The 17391-nt window shown below is 44.4% G+C and overlaps 1 protein-coding gene across 1 annotated transcript in view; it reads right to left on the reverse strand.

Annotated features, from left to right (window-relative positions):
* Positions 1 to 8956: 8956 nt before the first annotated feature.
* LOC120927026 (coiled-coil domain-containing protein 17-like) overlaps positions 8957 to 17391 on the reverse strand; it is a gene marked incomplete at its 5' end in the record, with an annotated part of 62430 nt that continues 53995 nt past the window's right edge. Inside the window, 3 exons of the mRNA XM_040337441.1 lie at positions 8957 to 9311; positions 13696 to 13806; positions 13951 to 14173. Of these exons, the coding sequence (XP_040193375.1) occupies positions 9171 to 9311; positions 13696 to 13806; positions 13951 to 14173 (475 nt within the window). The remainder of the gene's footprint in view (positions 9312 to 13695; positions 13807 to 13950; positions 14174 to 17391) is intronic.

The raw sequence follows: 17391 nt of genomic DNA on the forward strand, positions 1-17391 counted from the left end.
CACTGTCCAAAATGCCTTGTCCTATTGGACCAGTGTGAAACAGGCAGACACCATGAGCAGCATCTGAGCACAATGAGTGTCATGGACTTTTGTGTTCCAGGACTTGGAAAGCAGCTTCTTGGCAGAAATACCCAACAGCAGGGCCTTCCTAATAGCATCATGGGCCCCTGGGCAAAGTAATGCTATGGGGCCCCTACAAGTTTGCCCCAATTTACGCACCTACTCTCAAGAATGGAAGTACAATATTTCTACTTTACAGTGTGTCACTTGCCACCGTCCCCTGTCACCAGATTCAGTGTGTCACTTGCCACCAAATTCAGTGTGTCACTTGCCACCAAATTCAGTGTGTCACATGCCACCATCACCTGTCAACAAATTCAGCGTGTCAATTGCCACCCATCCCCTGCCACCAGATTCAGCGTGTCACTTGCCACCAAATTCAGCATGTCACCGCCACCTGTCACCAGATTCAGCGTGTCACTTGCCTCCAAATTCAGTGTGTCACTCGCCACCGTCACCAGATTCAGCATGTCAATTGCCACCCATCCCCTGCCACCAGATTCAGCATGCCACTTGCCACCAAATTCAGTGTGTCACTCGCCACCATCACCTGCCACCAGATTTGGTGTGTAACTTGCCACTGTCACCAGATTCATCGTGTCACTTGCCACCCACCCCTTGCCACCAGATTTAGCGTGTCTGGAAGGGGGGGAAGGGGAGAAGAAGGGGGAGAAGGAGGGGGAGGGGGGAAGAAAGGGGGGGAGAAGGAAAGCGAGGGAGAAGGAAGGGGGGAGGAAGGGGATGGGGGAGAAGGGGGGGAGAGAAGGAAGGCGAGGGAGAAGAAGGAAGAGGGGGGGAGAAGGAAGGGGAAGGGGGAAGACAGGGGGAGAAGGAAGGGGGAGAAGGAAGGGAGGGTGTGGGAGAGAAGGAAGGGGGGAGATGGGGGAGAGAAGGAAGGCAAGGGAGAAGGATGGGGGGAGAAGGAAGGGGAGGGGGAAAGAAAGGGGGGGGAGAAGGGGGGGGAGGTGGGGGAGAGAAGGGGGGGGGAGGTGGGGGAGAGAAGGAAGGCGAGGGAGAAGGAAGAGGGGAGAGAAGGAAGGGGAGGGTGAGAAGAAAGGGGAGAGGAAGAATAAAGGGGGGAGGTGGGGGAGAGAAGGAAGGGGAGGGGGGAAGAAGGAAGGGGAGAGGAGGAGAAGGGGGAGGTGGGGGAGAGAAGGAAAGCGAGGGAGAAGGAAGAGGGGAGAGAAAGAAGGGGGGAAAGAAGGAAGGGGAGGGGGAGAGAAGGAGGGCAAGGGAGAAGGAAGAGGGGGGAGAAGGAAGGGGATGGGAAGAAGGAAGGGGAGGGGGGAGAAGGAAGGGGGAAGGAAGAGGGGAGAGAAGGAAGGGAAGGGGGGAAAGAAGGATGGGGAGAAGGAAGAGGGGAGAGAAGGAGGGGGAGAATGGGGTCTGGTCACAGTGCTCACTTACCTGAATGGTCCCTGGGGGCTCTCAGTCAGTGACTTCTCTCATTCTTGTGGTCTTTGACTCTTTATTCTTCCCACCCCCTCATCCCCTTCACAGACGTAGCGGCACACATGCAGGGAGAGAGGGGTGGGAGAAGGGATGTGGAGGGTACAGTACGGAGCAGTGTGGGGATTCCTTCCAGGACGGCCACACCTCCCGAGCCGCTTGTCACTGCACATTGAGCAGTGAGGATGGAGCGGCTCAGCAACCATGAAAGGAGGGGGAGGAGAGGAGAAGCTACGGGTTTCCTGGCCATTCCCGGGTGTGCTGCGGATGTTCCGCGAGCGGAGGAAGGTGTTTCTCATCTTTCTGGTGCTGTGGAGAGCCTTAGTTAGCTGTAATCTTCTGCAGTGATTCTGCGGTGATGTGGAGCTGTACACCGCCGAAGATACCAGCTAACTATAGAGCGCCGACTACTCATTCAGCGCACCTCGAGCGCACCAACTGACACTCCCTCGGGGCCCCGGCTAGTGCTACTTGTCCAGCTCTGATGGGGCCCCAGGTGAACGTGGGGCCCCTGGGCTGTGCCCAGGGGTGCCCGCTCAGTAAGACCGACCTGCACAACAGGGTGTTCAGGAGTCCGTCACAATGAGCAAACCCTATTAATGGATCATTGCTCCCTGGTAGTCAGAGAGCACCAAAATGTACCTAATAGCCTCCCTGGTAGTCAGGGAAATACAAAAACTATACTCTCTCTCTAGCACCTACCTAGGGCAGTACTACATCCACCCACTGCCAAAAATAAGCCATGTCTTCATTGGCTCTGGGCAGCTGCCCCTACAAAAATACCTTCAGTATCTCACAAAAGTGAGTACACCCCTCACATTTTTGTAAATATTCTATTTTATCATGTGACAACACTGAAGAAATAAAACTTTGCTACAATGTAAAGTAGTGAGTGTACAGCTTGTATAACAGTGTAAAAAATTTGCTGTCCCCTTAAAATAACTCAACACACAGCCAGTAGTGTCTAAACCGCTGGCACCAAAAGTCCAAATGTCCAAATTGGGCATAAATGGTGTCAATGGTTTGTTCCCACCATTATTTTCCAGCACTGCCTTAACCCCCTTGTCATTAAGACAAGGGAAGGGGCCAGTAAATGACACATTTCCTAGCTCTCCATTCTGGCATGGGGAGGCGGGGAGAGTACACAGGTGCTCGGGGCAGCAGGAGGTGGATCGCCGGGGCAGGGGGGTGGCATATAGAGGAAACAATCCCCTCCATTTTTCTCCTGCAGCCGTTGAAAGAGGAAAATGGAGGGGATCGGTTCCTCTATATGCCACCCTTTCTATCCATGTGTACAAGGGCTGCACAAGCCCCCTTGAGCATTGGGCCAGGTTGCAATTGCAAACCCTGCAACCCCTATACGTACACCCCTGTTTCAACCTACTTTACCAGACCAAGCTGTGCAGATAAAGTAACAGTTGGAGGTTTGAGGCAAACCATTTACCACTGACAATAGTGCTTACAATGGTCAGCTTTTATTAATTTATGTTAAATCTTTATCTCAAAAGGTAAAAACTGCTGTAACTGCTTATAAAATGTTATAAAATGTTAGCTAGAGTTAAGTTGAATCCATCTAATTCTGCTAGTCTAAAACTACCCTCTCCTTTAGACTGACATTAATGCTGTCCAAAAGGTGTCTGCTTTACTACTTCATCCAAAATGCATACACCCTAAGGCCCCTTTCAGACTGGGGCGGGAGCTGCGGTGGCGGTATAACGCCGCTAAAAATAGCGGCGCTATACCGCCGGAATTGCCGCGGGTATCAGCCGCTAGCGGTGCGGTATTAACCCCCACTAGCGGCCGATAAAGAGTTAATACCGCCCGCAATGCGCCTCTATAGAGGCGCATTGCGGGCGGTATTGCCGCGGTTTACCATTGTTTTCAATGGGAAGGAGCGGTGAAGGAGCGGTATACATGCCGCTCCTCTCACCGCTCCAAAGATGCTGCTGACAGGAGATTTTTTTCTCTCCCGCCAGCGCATCGCCTCAGTGTGAAAGCCCTCGGGCTTTCACATTGAGTCTGCAGTGAAGGAGTTTTTCAGGCGCGATAGCAGCGCTATTTTTAGCGCTGTACCACCTGAAAAACTCCTCAATGTGAAAGGGGCCTAAAACAGAAAAGATGTTACTGGCTGGATCACCAAGTGAAATACAGGGAAAAAAGGCTAAAAAGGAAAACAAATGTAGCCACAGCATCTAAGGATTAGTAAGCTGCAATGTGTTGAATTTTTGTTTTTGAGTTAAATGCTGCTTTAATAGCAAAAAAAAATAAAAAAAAATAATAAAGTTAATTGGGGCTGATTGGGTACCAAAGATTGTATAGGAAATATGGACTTTCTCTATGCCCAATAGGACATTACACAAAAAGTTTTGTTAAAAAAGCAATGCATTATCTTTATTACAAAAGGACATATTCAAATAAATCCTACAAATAACAATCAAACAATTCATAAAATCATTATTAATGCTCCCAAGATTAGCCACAACATGCTTTCTATGCTGCGCAATCATAGTATATGCATTACATGCTTGAGACAGCTTTCACAATCACAGCGCAGGGGGATATACTGTACATGTAGCCAGGCTTGTTTTGGTGCTGTATGCTGCTTCTTCAGGAGACACAGGAGCAAAGAATGTCTACAACAGACAAATACAAAAAAAATAGAAAAACACTAACTTATATTACAAAAAAGCAACTGAACAAAAAAATGTCCAGGACCCACATTGGGATCCATGAGACTTACCCAAGGGTGAGGGCAGCCCAACCAGCCAGGCACACAGACCAAGGGGACCCAAGCCTCTCTTGGGCTGATATGGGAGCAGTAATGGCCCTAGAATGATAACAAATAGGGTCTGCATAGTAACACAGAACTAGATCAATTCTAATGTTCTAATTCTAGTAGAGGTCCACATACAACCTCCGGCAATACCTAATAGAACGAAAAGAAACAGAAGATTGTATGCGGACCTCTGTAAAGAATTTAACTCCATCTCTGGGCTTCCTTCTTTATGTTGTAATCTGGATAATGGCCCATTACGCTTTACACTGTTGCAGTCTCGTCCACGTGTCCACCATAGGTGTTCTAAATATAGCTTGATTGGTAGGTATGGTTTTGGGTTGAAATCACATATGGCTTACGGAGTCTCAAACTTTTTGGTATAGTATTAGAATCGGCCTATTTCTGTGTTACTATGCAGCAGGGGCAGCACGTCCATTAAGGGTGCATGGGTACTGCGCTCCCCTATCCATGTGCCCAGCCCCCATGCAGGACTCCGGATGCATAAATTCCAATGGAGGGCTGTTTTTTCTAAGCATGTGATTAGAGCCAGAGGCTCTAATAGGCTTCAAAATAGGATGTGCTCACTTAGTTGTGTGACAATAGAAAATGAATATTCTCTATTTAAACACTGAATCTCATCCCTGCCATTTAGGAAACAGGTCTGAGACCTGTTTACCGGTTGACCAAAAGGAGCCACCGTGTTGCCCGCGGAGGAGAGCAGGCTAAGGGGAACTCACCCGTGATGCCCGCGGAGGAGAAAAGGGAAAAAAGGGCCCCACAATCAGGAGAGTGTCAGTGTTTGTAAGTCACCGCGGAGGAGAGCAGGGGAAGGGGAAGCCACCCACGATGCCTTACGCCCGTGAAGCCCGCCATAGATGGGGTAAGTGCTCTGGACCCGACCAACTGGACCGACCCCAAATAATTACCACCAGACGCCACTGCTATGCAGACACTGGGTTGGTTTACAAAAGGCAAAAAGACTGTACACTTTGCAAGGGCAGTTGCTCCAGAACTTAGTAAATAAGCAGGAGCTCTGCTGACTTCCATCATCCAATCATGTGCAAGCAAAAATGTTTTTTTTCCTTGCATGTGGTTGGGTATTTTTTGCAAATTGAAGCCTTGCCTCATTTACTAAGGCCCCGTACACACGTCCGAGAAACTCGACGGGCAAAACACATCGTTTTGCTCGTCGAGTTCCTTGTGAAGCCGCCGAGGATCTCGGCGAGCCAACTTTCCTCATTGACTAACGAGGAAATAGAGAACATGTTCTCTATTTGGCCCGACGAGATCCTCGTCGGTTTCCTCGGCCAAAAGCGTACACACGACCGGGTTTCTCGGCAGAATACGGCTCCGATCGAGTTTCTGGCTGAATTCTGCCGAGAAACTTGGTCGTGTGTACGGGGCCTCAGTGTTGGAGCAACTGTACTTTTCAAAGTGCACAGTCTATTTGCCTTTAGTATATAAACCCCACTATTTGTTAACATTACTGCTCCCATGTCTGCCACAGGATCGTTTGGGTCCCCACTTTTTTTTACTTGTAAGGTCTTTTTAAACTGATGTTATATTCAGATCACGCTTTTAATCTACCTATATAAAATAGTAAATACAATGTAACAATACATCATTACACTGTATTACTCAATGACAGTTGCAGACTATCTTTGTACAGACAATCTTTTTCACACCAATGCTGTGTTTTGACATCCACTCCTGCTATGTAATACACAGCAATTCCCAGCTGTCTGTAATAGTGGTGGGAAAGTGGCAGCAGGGGAAGAGGAGATGAAGGTAGGAGGTACATCCTAGCAACTTTGTTGAAGTTTATTAGAGTGTAGCTTCTACTTTTAAAACCCTCAAGTGTATTTTGCCTTACTTCAGCCCTAAACCCCAAGATAACCCCTAAATTAAGGTATAGCCTTCCATCTAAGATTTACAGATGAACGTCGGGCAAACAGCTAAACATGCAACTGAAGTTAAGGTTTTACCAGAAAAAGGATTTGATACTCTGTCCCCTCCAGTTCTTAGATTTTTCAAAGGTCTGTCACACCGCACAGCCCTGTCTGGTAGGGCAGGAGACCTTATTTTTCTCTGCTATAGTTAAATAACACTTACAGGTCTTGTCCTTCCCCCAGCCTGTGATTGGACCATAAAAGGAGAAATGGCAGACCGATAAGCTAACCTGAACAGATAAAAAACAGCACTATCCCCTTATTCAGTGCAAGAATAGCATATGTACATACCGTATTTATCTTTCTATAACGCGCCCCGGCGTATAGCGCGCACCCCCAACCTAGAAGGAAAATTTCTGGAAAAAAAAGAAATACGGTTTGGATGCCCCTCGTCGGTGTCTTGCCCGGCGTCCATTGGTGGCCTTGTCCGGTCCGGCGTCCTTCTGCGGCCATCGTGGTGTCCTCCCCGCTGTGTTTTTCAGCCGCTTCCCGCGCTTTACACTCAGGTATACTCAGGCAGGCTCGGCTCCTCTCGCGTAAAGGACGTACAGGACGCACAGGACGTGACTGCGAGCGTAGCCGAGCCTGCCCGACTATACCAGAGTGTACTGCGCTCGGTATATTTTGGCGGAGTGGTTCAAACACAGCGCAGGAAGTGGGTATCGGCGTATATCACGCACCCACGATTTTGCCCTGATTTTAAGGGCAAAAAAGTGCGCGGTATAAGCCGATAAATACGGTAAATAAAATTAACATATACTGTATATGTTTTATACCAGTGATATATGTTACATAGTTATAAAGTAGGTGAGGTTGAAAAAAGACACAAGTCCAACCTATGTGTGTGATTATATTTTAGTATTACATAGTATATATTTAGTATACGTATATCCCTGTATGTTGTGGTCGTTCAGGTGCTTATCTAATAGTTTTTTTAAACTATCGGTGCCACCCTCTGAGACCACCACTTGTGGAAAGAAATTTCACATCCTTGCAGTTCTTACAGTAAAGAACCCTCTACGTAGTTTAATGTTTAACTTCTTTTTCAAGTGGTCACGTGCCTTGTTAAACTTCCTTCCATGAAAACGTTTTATCCCTATTGTGGGGTCACCAGTATGGTATTGGTATTTGTAAATTGAAATCATATCACCTCAATTGAAATCATATCACCTCAATGTGAACAGTGTGATCAGTAGCATTGAAATGCAACATAAGATACCAAAATAAGGATAAAATGACTTTACTTTGAAAAAAATATTGTTTTTTTTAGCACTTTAGCAAATTAAAAGTAATTCAACTAGGGTTTTTTTACTTAAAAGTAAAATCCAAAACACTAACAATAACATACAAAGCCATTACAACTCTGCTTTGAGATACACCACCAAATATCATCCAAATTCCTCCCAAGACCTCCTGCTCTCTAGCTCCCTTGGCTCCTATTCTCATGCTTTTCTCTAGGACTTCTCCAGAGCCTCTCCCATTCTCTGGAACTCACTACTCCAATCTGTCCAGTTATCTCCTACCTGAAAACTCATCTATTCAGGGATGCCTATCCTGCCTTCAGCTAAGAACCAAATCTTCTACTTCCCTCATCATTTTATACCTCAGTTACTACTAACTTTTGTTTTACCAGCATCTCCATTTTAGATTGTAAGCTCACAGAAGCAGTGCATTCCTAACCCTCTTGAATTGAATTGTATTGTTACAGTACTGCATTGTCTCCCTTTATATTGTAAAGTGCTGCGCAAACTGTTGGCGCCATATAAGTCCTGTATTATAATAATAATAATAATAAAGTTGTCCCTACACATAGCATTATTTTATTTTCAAAAACAACCTAATGGAAACGAAGAAAGCTGTTGGTGGCAAGTCAACCTCCCTTTGTGACATAAGTAAATGAAAGTGTCTGTCACTGCCTATAAATTGCTGTGTGTGTAGTCAGCATTTTGAGTTTGTTGAGCACTATTACAGAATTGTATATCGGCTAAAGTGCACTGACGTATGCTTACATTCTATTACATTGTTTATGGTCTGTAATGCCTCGTACACACGACCAGTTTTCCCGTCTGGAAAACTGCCATGACAGCTTTTGGCCGGGAAAACTGGCCATGTGTATGCTCCATGGCAGTTTTCCCAACAGGAAAACCGCCGGAAATCCTGGCAGGAAAAATAAGGACATGTTCTCTTTTTTCCTGCCACGATTACCGGCGGCCTTTTCCACGGCAGTTTCCCTATGGGAAACACTGCGGTGGAGCATAAACATGGCTGGGATTCCCGGCCAAAGCTCTCACCGCAGTTTTCCTGACAGGAAAACCTCTGGTGTGTATAGGGGGAAAGTTACTGAGCAGGTTCTCGGTTTTCCCCCCCGGGATTCCCCGCAGACTTTTTACCGTCGGGAATCCCGGTCGTGTGCATAAGGCTTGAGAGTACAGCATTGAAAACTGTCAAATAATGTCCAACTGAGGATTCAAAAAATACTAAGATAATATTAAATCTATGGGTAATGTTAAGTCTGAACTCCAGGCAGATAAAAATACAAAAATTAGCACAGCTCTGTAATAATGAAAAGCAATACATGTGCTGCTTCTCCTTTCACTGTCCAGTCACAGACTGGAGCAGATTCAGGGAGACCAGTCTCAACGGAAGTGGTTTAAAAGATGCTGAAACAAAGCACTGTGAAAGGAAATCTATGAACTGAAGTTAATATTGAGCAAAAGCTAGGTTTTATTTTATCTTTTAATTGGTCATTTATTTTTATCGTGTTATTTTTTGCTGCCATTCTATTTTATTCTTAGCGTACACATCGTGCTAGATTTTGCAATAACACAGCAGTCTGAAAATATGAATACAATCAGAAATATTTTTTTATAAACACAAAATGGAATTATTATCAACAGAAGATGCTTAAATGTTCATAAATGCAGATCTCATTCATTTCAGTGGGTCATTATTCTATCCCTGGAAGGAGGGGAATCCACATTGTCCCCATAGATGGGATGCATGTTTGGAAAAAACTGTGGGGAGCCATAGTAAGGAGATGGAAGAACAACATCCTCTGGGTGGAAATAAGACACGGTCTGTAGAGTAAAAAAAATAGTTGTGTTAGTAGATTTATAATGACTAACATTCTTTCTTTGTTATTGAACTTTGAGTTCAGACAAAGGCAGTGAAAAATAAGTAAGAAAAAGGATAATGCTTTGTACACACGATCGGAAGTCAGACAGACATTTTCCATCGGATATTCCGATCGTGTGTAGCCCCATCTGAGTTTTTTCATCGTAAATTCCGAGGAATTCCATCAGAGTTTAGATATAGAACATGTTCTTTTTTTCTCCAATGGAATTCCGTCGGAATTCCGATGTGATTTGGCCGGGCAAAAGCCCTATCGTGTGTACGCAGCATAAGTATTATAGTTTAACTGCATGCAGCCTTGTTGGAAGGCATTGCACTCTGAGCAAAAATTGGTAAACTCAACTGTATTACATGCATCATGAAATTTCAAAATACGGTCATCAATTGAAATTCATGTTGCAATGTCAAGATCATTATTGTAAATTGATTATTGTTTTAACATCTAAATCTCTCCAGGATTCCAGATGCAAGTTTCCCTTCCCACTTTACTAACAACTGTAACAGATACTTTGTTATACAGTTTTAGTTAATTAAAGCCTGTTGAATTTTCCATCTGTTCCTTTTGAAAGTCAATTGTAGGGTGCATCTATAACTCCTTTCTAATGGGAAAACAGAACCTTCGGCATTAGTTTTTCAGAGAGTTATAAAAGACGGGTGGGTGGGTAAGGCTGTAAAGTTTCAGATCTCTTGCTGGTATGCAGTACTGCAAACCTGATAATACTGCTCAGACCACTCAATGGACAGAGCGTTAGGTAGATTCAGGTAGAGTTAGGCCGACTTATCAGTAGATAAGTCGACCTAACTCAGAATCTACGCCGACTTATGTTTAAGCGTATGCTCAAACAGAGATACGCTTAAACATATCTAAGATACGACGGCTTGCGCCGTCCTATCTTAGATTGCAATATTTTGGATGGCCGCTAGGTGGCGCTTCCATTGCGGTCGGCGTAGAATATGTAAATGAGGAGATACGCCGATTCACGAACGTACGCCCGGCAGACGCAGTACTTTTACGCCGTTTACGTAAGAGATAGGCCGCGTAAAGTTAGAACTAGGCCCTAGTGGAATAGTAATGTCAAGTATGGCCGCCGTTCCCGCGTCGAAATTCAAATTTTTTACGTCGTTTGCGTAAGTCGTCCGTGAATTCAGGATTTACGTCATTTACGTCCACATCAAAATCAATAGGCCCGTGCGGCGTACTTAGCCGCAATGCACACTGGGAAATGTAGGTGCCCGGCGCATGCGCAGTAACAAAAATGTAAGGTCAAGCCTTATTACCATTAAACACGCCCCCCTAACACAGATTTGAATTCGGCGCCCTTACGCCCGCCCGCTTTAGGCTACGCCGCCGTATATTAGCAGGCAAGTACATTGAGAATCATTACTTGCCTAGCTAACTTACGGCGGCGTAGCCTAAACACGCTAAGCTACGCCGCCGTAACTTTATTCCATTCTACCTGAATCTACCTACTTGTTAGCTGTGCCAAAATCCTGCTGTCGCTGTACAGAGCCAAGACCCACTGTCTGGAATATTTTGTTATGAACCATTGACAATTAAAGCTAGATTCCAGGCGACAAGCTAAATACACAGTGGGAAATTACATATATAAACTGTTTTATGAAAATTGGAATTTTGTACAGTTACTTTTTATTTGTACGCTTCTGCCAGACAGCAAAGGATGACAACCTATTCCATGTTACAGTTTAAAAATACATGTAGCACACACCCCTGACCGGGCTGGCTGTTTGGTCCCAGGTTCCAGGCACAGAGCATTTTCAAAGTCACTCAGGTCAAAGATCAGCCCGTGGATGTCTTTTTGCAGTTTATTTGCGGGAAAAAATAGAATAGGATTAGGACAAACCTTGGGATACGCCAAAGAACCTCTAACAAATACTGTAATGGAGGACTCTAACTTTTATCTGCTCCTTCAGGGTAAGAACCGCCCTCTTGAATGTGAAGGGTAATTCCATTTCAAACTGGAATTTCTCAACAGGAGTATAATCCTGGATGTACTGTAGTAAGCTCTCCCAAATTGTGCACAGACAAGTCTCTATAATTCACATGGCTGGTACTCACTGTGCCCTGTGTACTGTAATGCCACCTGCAGTACCATTCAGCTTCTGTACTTGTTGCCTGTGACCTGGATCCTCAATAGATATTTATGTATGCTTTCAGGATGCTAGACCTGAGGTCCCAGAGCCCTAGCAGGAGCTGGGACCATGAAAAGATTTCTTTAGTGTTGCAGGTATTCTCCCAGTAATTCCTCAGCCCCCTGCTGGTAACTCAATCTCCTGACCAGGGATTGGCTAAAGAGGAATGAATATGCAGGCCAGGGTCAAACTCTCTGCCAACTATATCCCAGAGTTCAGTGAGATGCAGGGGAAAGTAGATGAGCCTGCACCAAGAACCTAGATACAGACTAACAAATTATTACTGGAAAGGTCAAAAACAAAGTGCACCTAACACTAGTTGCCTACTGTGGGGCGCTACATACAGTATTGTCACATTTTAGCCCTCAGACTGATGGTAGGGCAATGAAGAAGCAGCAGTATACTGATAAGTCATGAGCTGGGCTGAGCCTGCACCAATGGCGGCCGCTCCATTAGGGGCACCACCTCCCTAATCCATGCGCCCAGTCCCTATTTTACATGCAGGGCGTCAGACTCATGGATTTACATTTTTTTAAGAAGCACGTGATTAGAGCCTGAAGCTCTAATTGGCTTAAAAAAAGGGTGCTCTGTGCCCCGAGCCCACCCACTTGTGTGATTTTAGCAAATTAATATTCGCTAATGTCTTCCTGCTTCTCCTCCCCGTCAATCAGTTAGCAGGCCCTGAGACCCGATTGGCCAGAAGTCTTAAGACTCCCGGCCAATCGGGTCTCAGGACCCACTACCTGTTCGGATGGGAGGAGAAGCAATGCCTGTTCGGCTGGGAGCCTGGAGCAAGAACAGCCTCCAATACAGGGGCGGACTGACAACTCATGGGGCCCCCGGGCAATAGAAGATTATGGGACCCCTCTGGCTTACAGATGGCCACCACGCCAGGAGGTAGTGCAGAGGCGGGCAGCTAAAATCTTGGGATATTCACATTAAAAGCATGTCATTTTCGGACATATCAGGGACAGATCTAAAAAAAACACAGATTTTTACATACTGTCCCTGGTTTTACTGAGCCTGGCAACCCGGATGGGGCCCCCTAGTGGCATGGGGCCCTCGGGCAGTGCCCGAGTGACTCAATGGTCAGTCCGCCCCTGCTCCAATAGTAAGGCCGGACTGATCGCCACTTTCCTGCCCAATTTCTGCCTTCCCGCCCATCTCCCGAGTGGGGAGGTGGCATTTGTGCGAGTGAGGGGGGTGGGTTTGTTTGCCAAACCCCACTGGCCTGCACCCTCCTCCTGTCAGCGTAATTCATCTCAAAACATGTGCAAGCAGCAGAGCCTGCACACCAGCAACAATGGCGTTTTTATATTTATTATTATTCAAGCTTATAAATTAGAAAAAATACCCCAGCCCTTGTTCTTAGCCTACTCAATACACTAACCTGTGTAGCCTTCCCCCTTCTAGGTCATATTTTAGTTCCTTTCGTGGCTGCAACCTCCCATGCTGTCTACAGCACAGACAGCAAAAATCTAAGGCCAGTCTGCTTGTGCCTGTGCACTAATATCCTATAGGTTTAAATATAAGATAGCTCTAACAGTATGGGCATGTCCTGTTCAGGTCTATGGACAATAGCACACAAGTCCTGGCAGCCTAGCACTAAATTATTTGACAGAATGGGAGAATGAAGCTGTTGGAGTAAAGACCTGCAGTTAAGGAGAGGGGGGAAGGCTTGTCATCGGTTAGGGTTGAGGGGGATAGAAAGGGGTTCTGAGGAGATTTTCTCAATTCATGAATTTGACTTGTCCTTTAATGAAAAAGCATTGTGCAGCACATGGATTGTGGTGAACAGTACTTTTACAACTGATATTGGCTTCCACTGAACAAATACCATCATGGCAACAAACTTCATACCACTGACATCAAGGCACTACTAGATAATAATTTTTTACATAAAGAAGCCATATTATTAGGCAAGATCTTCTCTAGCAAATCAAGGGCCAGGATACTTTAGGGCTTAAGTGCCTTTCTGTTGTTAGTTGAACACCTTGGCATTGCTGGTATGTAGCCTCAAAGCCGTAGTGCTGAATAAAAAAGCTCTTGTAGGTGCTCCGCACATGAGTGGCATTTTTATTTCACATAATTTGGATAATAGTAAATTATCTAAATTATTTAGTCAAATATATATTTCACATTTACTGCACATTTGATATGATGGTTTGTGGGACTTACCATTGGAGGGTACTTATAGAATACTGAGTTGTTGATGTCAATGGGGTAAGTGCTCTGTATGTCTGCATCCTTTGCATTAACAAGGCGAAAATACAACTCTGCATTTTCCAGCTAAAAAAAGGAGATATATATTTGCTATAATATATTGTAACAAAGTGCAAAAATACAGTAAGTTGCAGTTAGTGTATCTCTTCTATGTCAGCATAAAAAAAATTATTCAGTTGGCTTATTTGAACAAAGGATTAAATGCGTTACCTGAGGTACTCCATTCAAAGCTCCGGAAGTGAGTGATGGTTTCACAGGAAGTGTACGGATTGGAACTTTCCATTGCCCACTGATAACTCTGTTCTGATAATCAAAAATGTCTACCTTTACCCACCCCCGAGGTATTAGACGACTGACTTCTTGCCCATAAGGGTCATAACCACCTGATGCCTGTAGTTCAATTATTAGAGAAATATTCGGAGAAGGACGTACCCTAATGGAAAAGGAAACAAGTTGAAATGCATAAATATTGATATTCCATTCACTGCTCATATTTTACATATTTTTTCATGCTTTAGTATGTGCAAGGCATTTTGGACCATCTAATAAAAAGATAGCCCTGGACCATCTCCGTACTCGTTAACTGCACCTGCAGACTGAGAATCTAGAGGGAACCATCTATCCTTAAGGCCCTATGCACACTGGACATTTAGCCCCAATGCATGATATTCCAGTGTGCACGTGGAAGGTACAGGCACACCGTCCATCCCTGCTGCGGGTAGACTGTCAGCCTGGAGATTAATACTTACATTTAGTGCAGACTGCGTTTCGGCATTTGTTCCTGGGTGCATACTGCATTAAATGTAAGTACTGCTTGTACCTTCCACTCCAATCTAAATGCCAGAGCCTCATGCACCGAGGCATGGGGCCAAAACAGAAGGGGAGAGCAAACCTCTGAGTTATTCCTAAAATACCAGTCATGTACATGCCACCCACTAGCGGAAAAAGAAAAATATTAAAAAGTATACACATTAATTCATATTTAGCAGACTAAATAGTATAAGGAAAATTTTAGGGTTGTCCCGATACCCCTTTTTTACGACAGAGTACAAGTACCAATACTTTTTTTCAAGTACTTGCCGATACTGATTACCGATACTTTTTTTAAATGTCATGTGACAGTAGCACTTATATGCAGCACTGATGGGCACTGATAGGTGGCGCTGATGAGGCGTGGACTGTGTCAGTATTTTATTTTTTACAATTTTATTTATTATTCTTTAATATATATATATATATATATATATATATATATATATATATATATATAGATAGATAGATAGATCTCTCTCTATATATACATATATATCTATCTTTATCTATCTATCTATCTATCTATCTATCTATCTATCTATCTATCTATCTATCTATCTATATTTACAATGCTTTATTTTTTTGGGGTGGACAGTCAGAGTCAGTGTTTTTTATTACATTTTTTATTATGTTTATAATTTTACTTTAAAAAATATTTATTACAATGTTTCTTTTCTTTATTTTTTATTTTTATTAAACCCTGTTGGGGGTAGGGGGGCTTTGGTGAGATGTCAGGGGTCTAAACAGACCCCTTAAATCTCCCCTTTGAGACATGGAAAGGGACTGAGGATAGAGATACCCCAGTCACTTTCTCAGCAGCCTCAGCTGCACGGAATATGAATGGACAGGAGAGACAGCGACTCCTCTCCATTCATAAACTGAAGCATCCTAAATACAGTTTACAATGCTCAGTTATGAATGGACAGAGTCAGTGAATTCAGAGAAGGAAGGAGCCAGTAAATGACAAATTTACCGGCTTCTTCCTCCGCTCTCCATCCTGAAAGATCTGGGATGGGGGAGGAGGATGGGGGGGACCGAAGGAGCACACCGAGGGGGCCTGGAGGAGGATGGGGGGACACCTGAGGAGCACACAGAGGGGACCGGAGGAGCCCGTGGAGAAGCACAGGGGAGGACACAGAGGGGAGCCAGAGGAGGATACAGGGGACAATCAGGAGCGATTGGTTCCCAGCGGGGGCAGTTATAATCACTGATCTCCCTGTGTTGGTTTTAAAAAAGCAGCTGAAAACTGCGGAGGAGAGAGGAGGAGAATCGTCTGTCAGCTGCTTTATTTAAAGCCACACAGGGAGGTCAGTGATTATAACTTTCTCTGCCACTGCACCGATTATCCCTGGGTGTCCAGGTATCGGACTAGGCATTGGGAGCATTTGCAGGAGTACACGTACTCTTCCAAATGTTCGATATCAGCACCGATACCGATTCTAGTATCGGTATCGGTGCAACCCTAGAATTTTTTTTTAATAACACCTAAAGAAAATATATGAAAATCACTTTTTGTTCTCAATAACAGTAGGAATTTGAATTTTACACATACAGCCTTCTTATACAGTTGCCACAAAAAGTATGTGAACCCTTTTGGAATGATATGCCATGACATGATATTTCTGCACAAATTGGTCATAAAATGTGATCTGATCTTCATCTAAGTCACAATAGAAAAATCACAGTCTGCTTAAACTAGAAAAAACACAAATAATTAAATGTTACCATGTTTTTATTGAACACACCGTGTAAACATTCACAGTGCAAGTGGAAAAAGTATGTGAACCCTTGGATTTAATAACTGGTTAAACCTCCTTTGGCAGCAATAACTTCAACCAAATGATTCCTGTAGTTGCAGATCAGACGTGCACAACGGTCAGGAGTAATTCTTGACCATTCCCCTTTACAGAACTGTTTCAGTTCAGCAATATTCTTGGGATGTCTGGTGTGAATCGCTTTCTTAAAGTCATGCCACAGCATCTCAATCGGGTTGAGGTCAGGACTCTGACAGAAGGCGTATTTTCTTCTGTTTAAGCCATTCTGTTGTTGATTTACTTCTATGCTTTGGGTCGTTGTCCTGTTGCAACACCCATCTTCTGTTGAGCTTCAGCTGGTGGACAGATGACCTTAAGTTCTCCTGCAAAATGTCTTGATAAACCTGGGAATTAATTTTTCCTTCGATTATAGCAATTCGTCCGGGCCCTGACACAGCAAAGCAGCCCCAAACCATGATGCCCCCACCACCATACTTCACAGTTGGGACAAGGTTTTGATGTTCGTGTGCTGTGCCTCTTTTTCATCACACATAGGGCCTGATTTACTATGCTATGTGCGCTGCGCTGGTTCATGCGTTAATTAGTACTCCGGGTGGAGGCTTAATTGGGCGCATGAACCAGCGTAGCAGCCGGCGCATTGAAACTAATATGTAAAGCCGCGCCGAACTCCCTATAGAAGTCTATGGGAGAAATCAAAAGTGTTCATTTTAAAGGCTAATCTGCAAGTTTTGTCCTAAAAAGTGTTTGGGGACCTCAGTCCTGTCCCAGGGAACATGTATCAATGCTTTTTTTATTTTTTAAAACGGCCGTTTTTTCGGGAGCAGTGAAATTAATAATTCTTAAAGTGAAACAATAAAAGTGAAATATTCCTTTAAATTTCGTACCTAGGGGGGGTGTAATGTCAGCATGTGAAATAGCGCATTTTTCCCGCACTTAGAACTCCCCCTGCACAAAGTGACATTCAGAAGGAAAAAAGTCATTTAAAAATTCACACGCGGCTATAATGAATTGTCGGCTCTGACAATTCTAAAGGGATTCATTCATAAAACAAACAAAAAAATGT

This window comes from Rana temporaria, chromosome 1 (genome assembly GCF_905171775.1).
Source record: "Rana temporaria chromosome 1, aRanTem1.1, whole genome shotgun sequence".
In the NCBI taxonomy this organism is placed as follows: domain Eukaryota; kingdom Metazoa; phylum Chordata; class Amphibia; order Anura; family Ranidae; genus Rana; species Rana temporaria.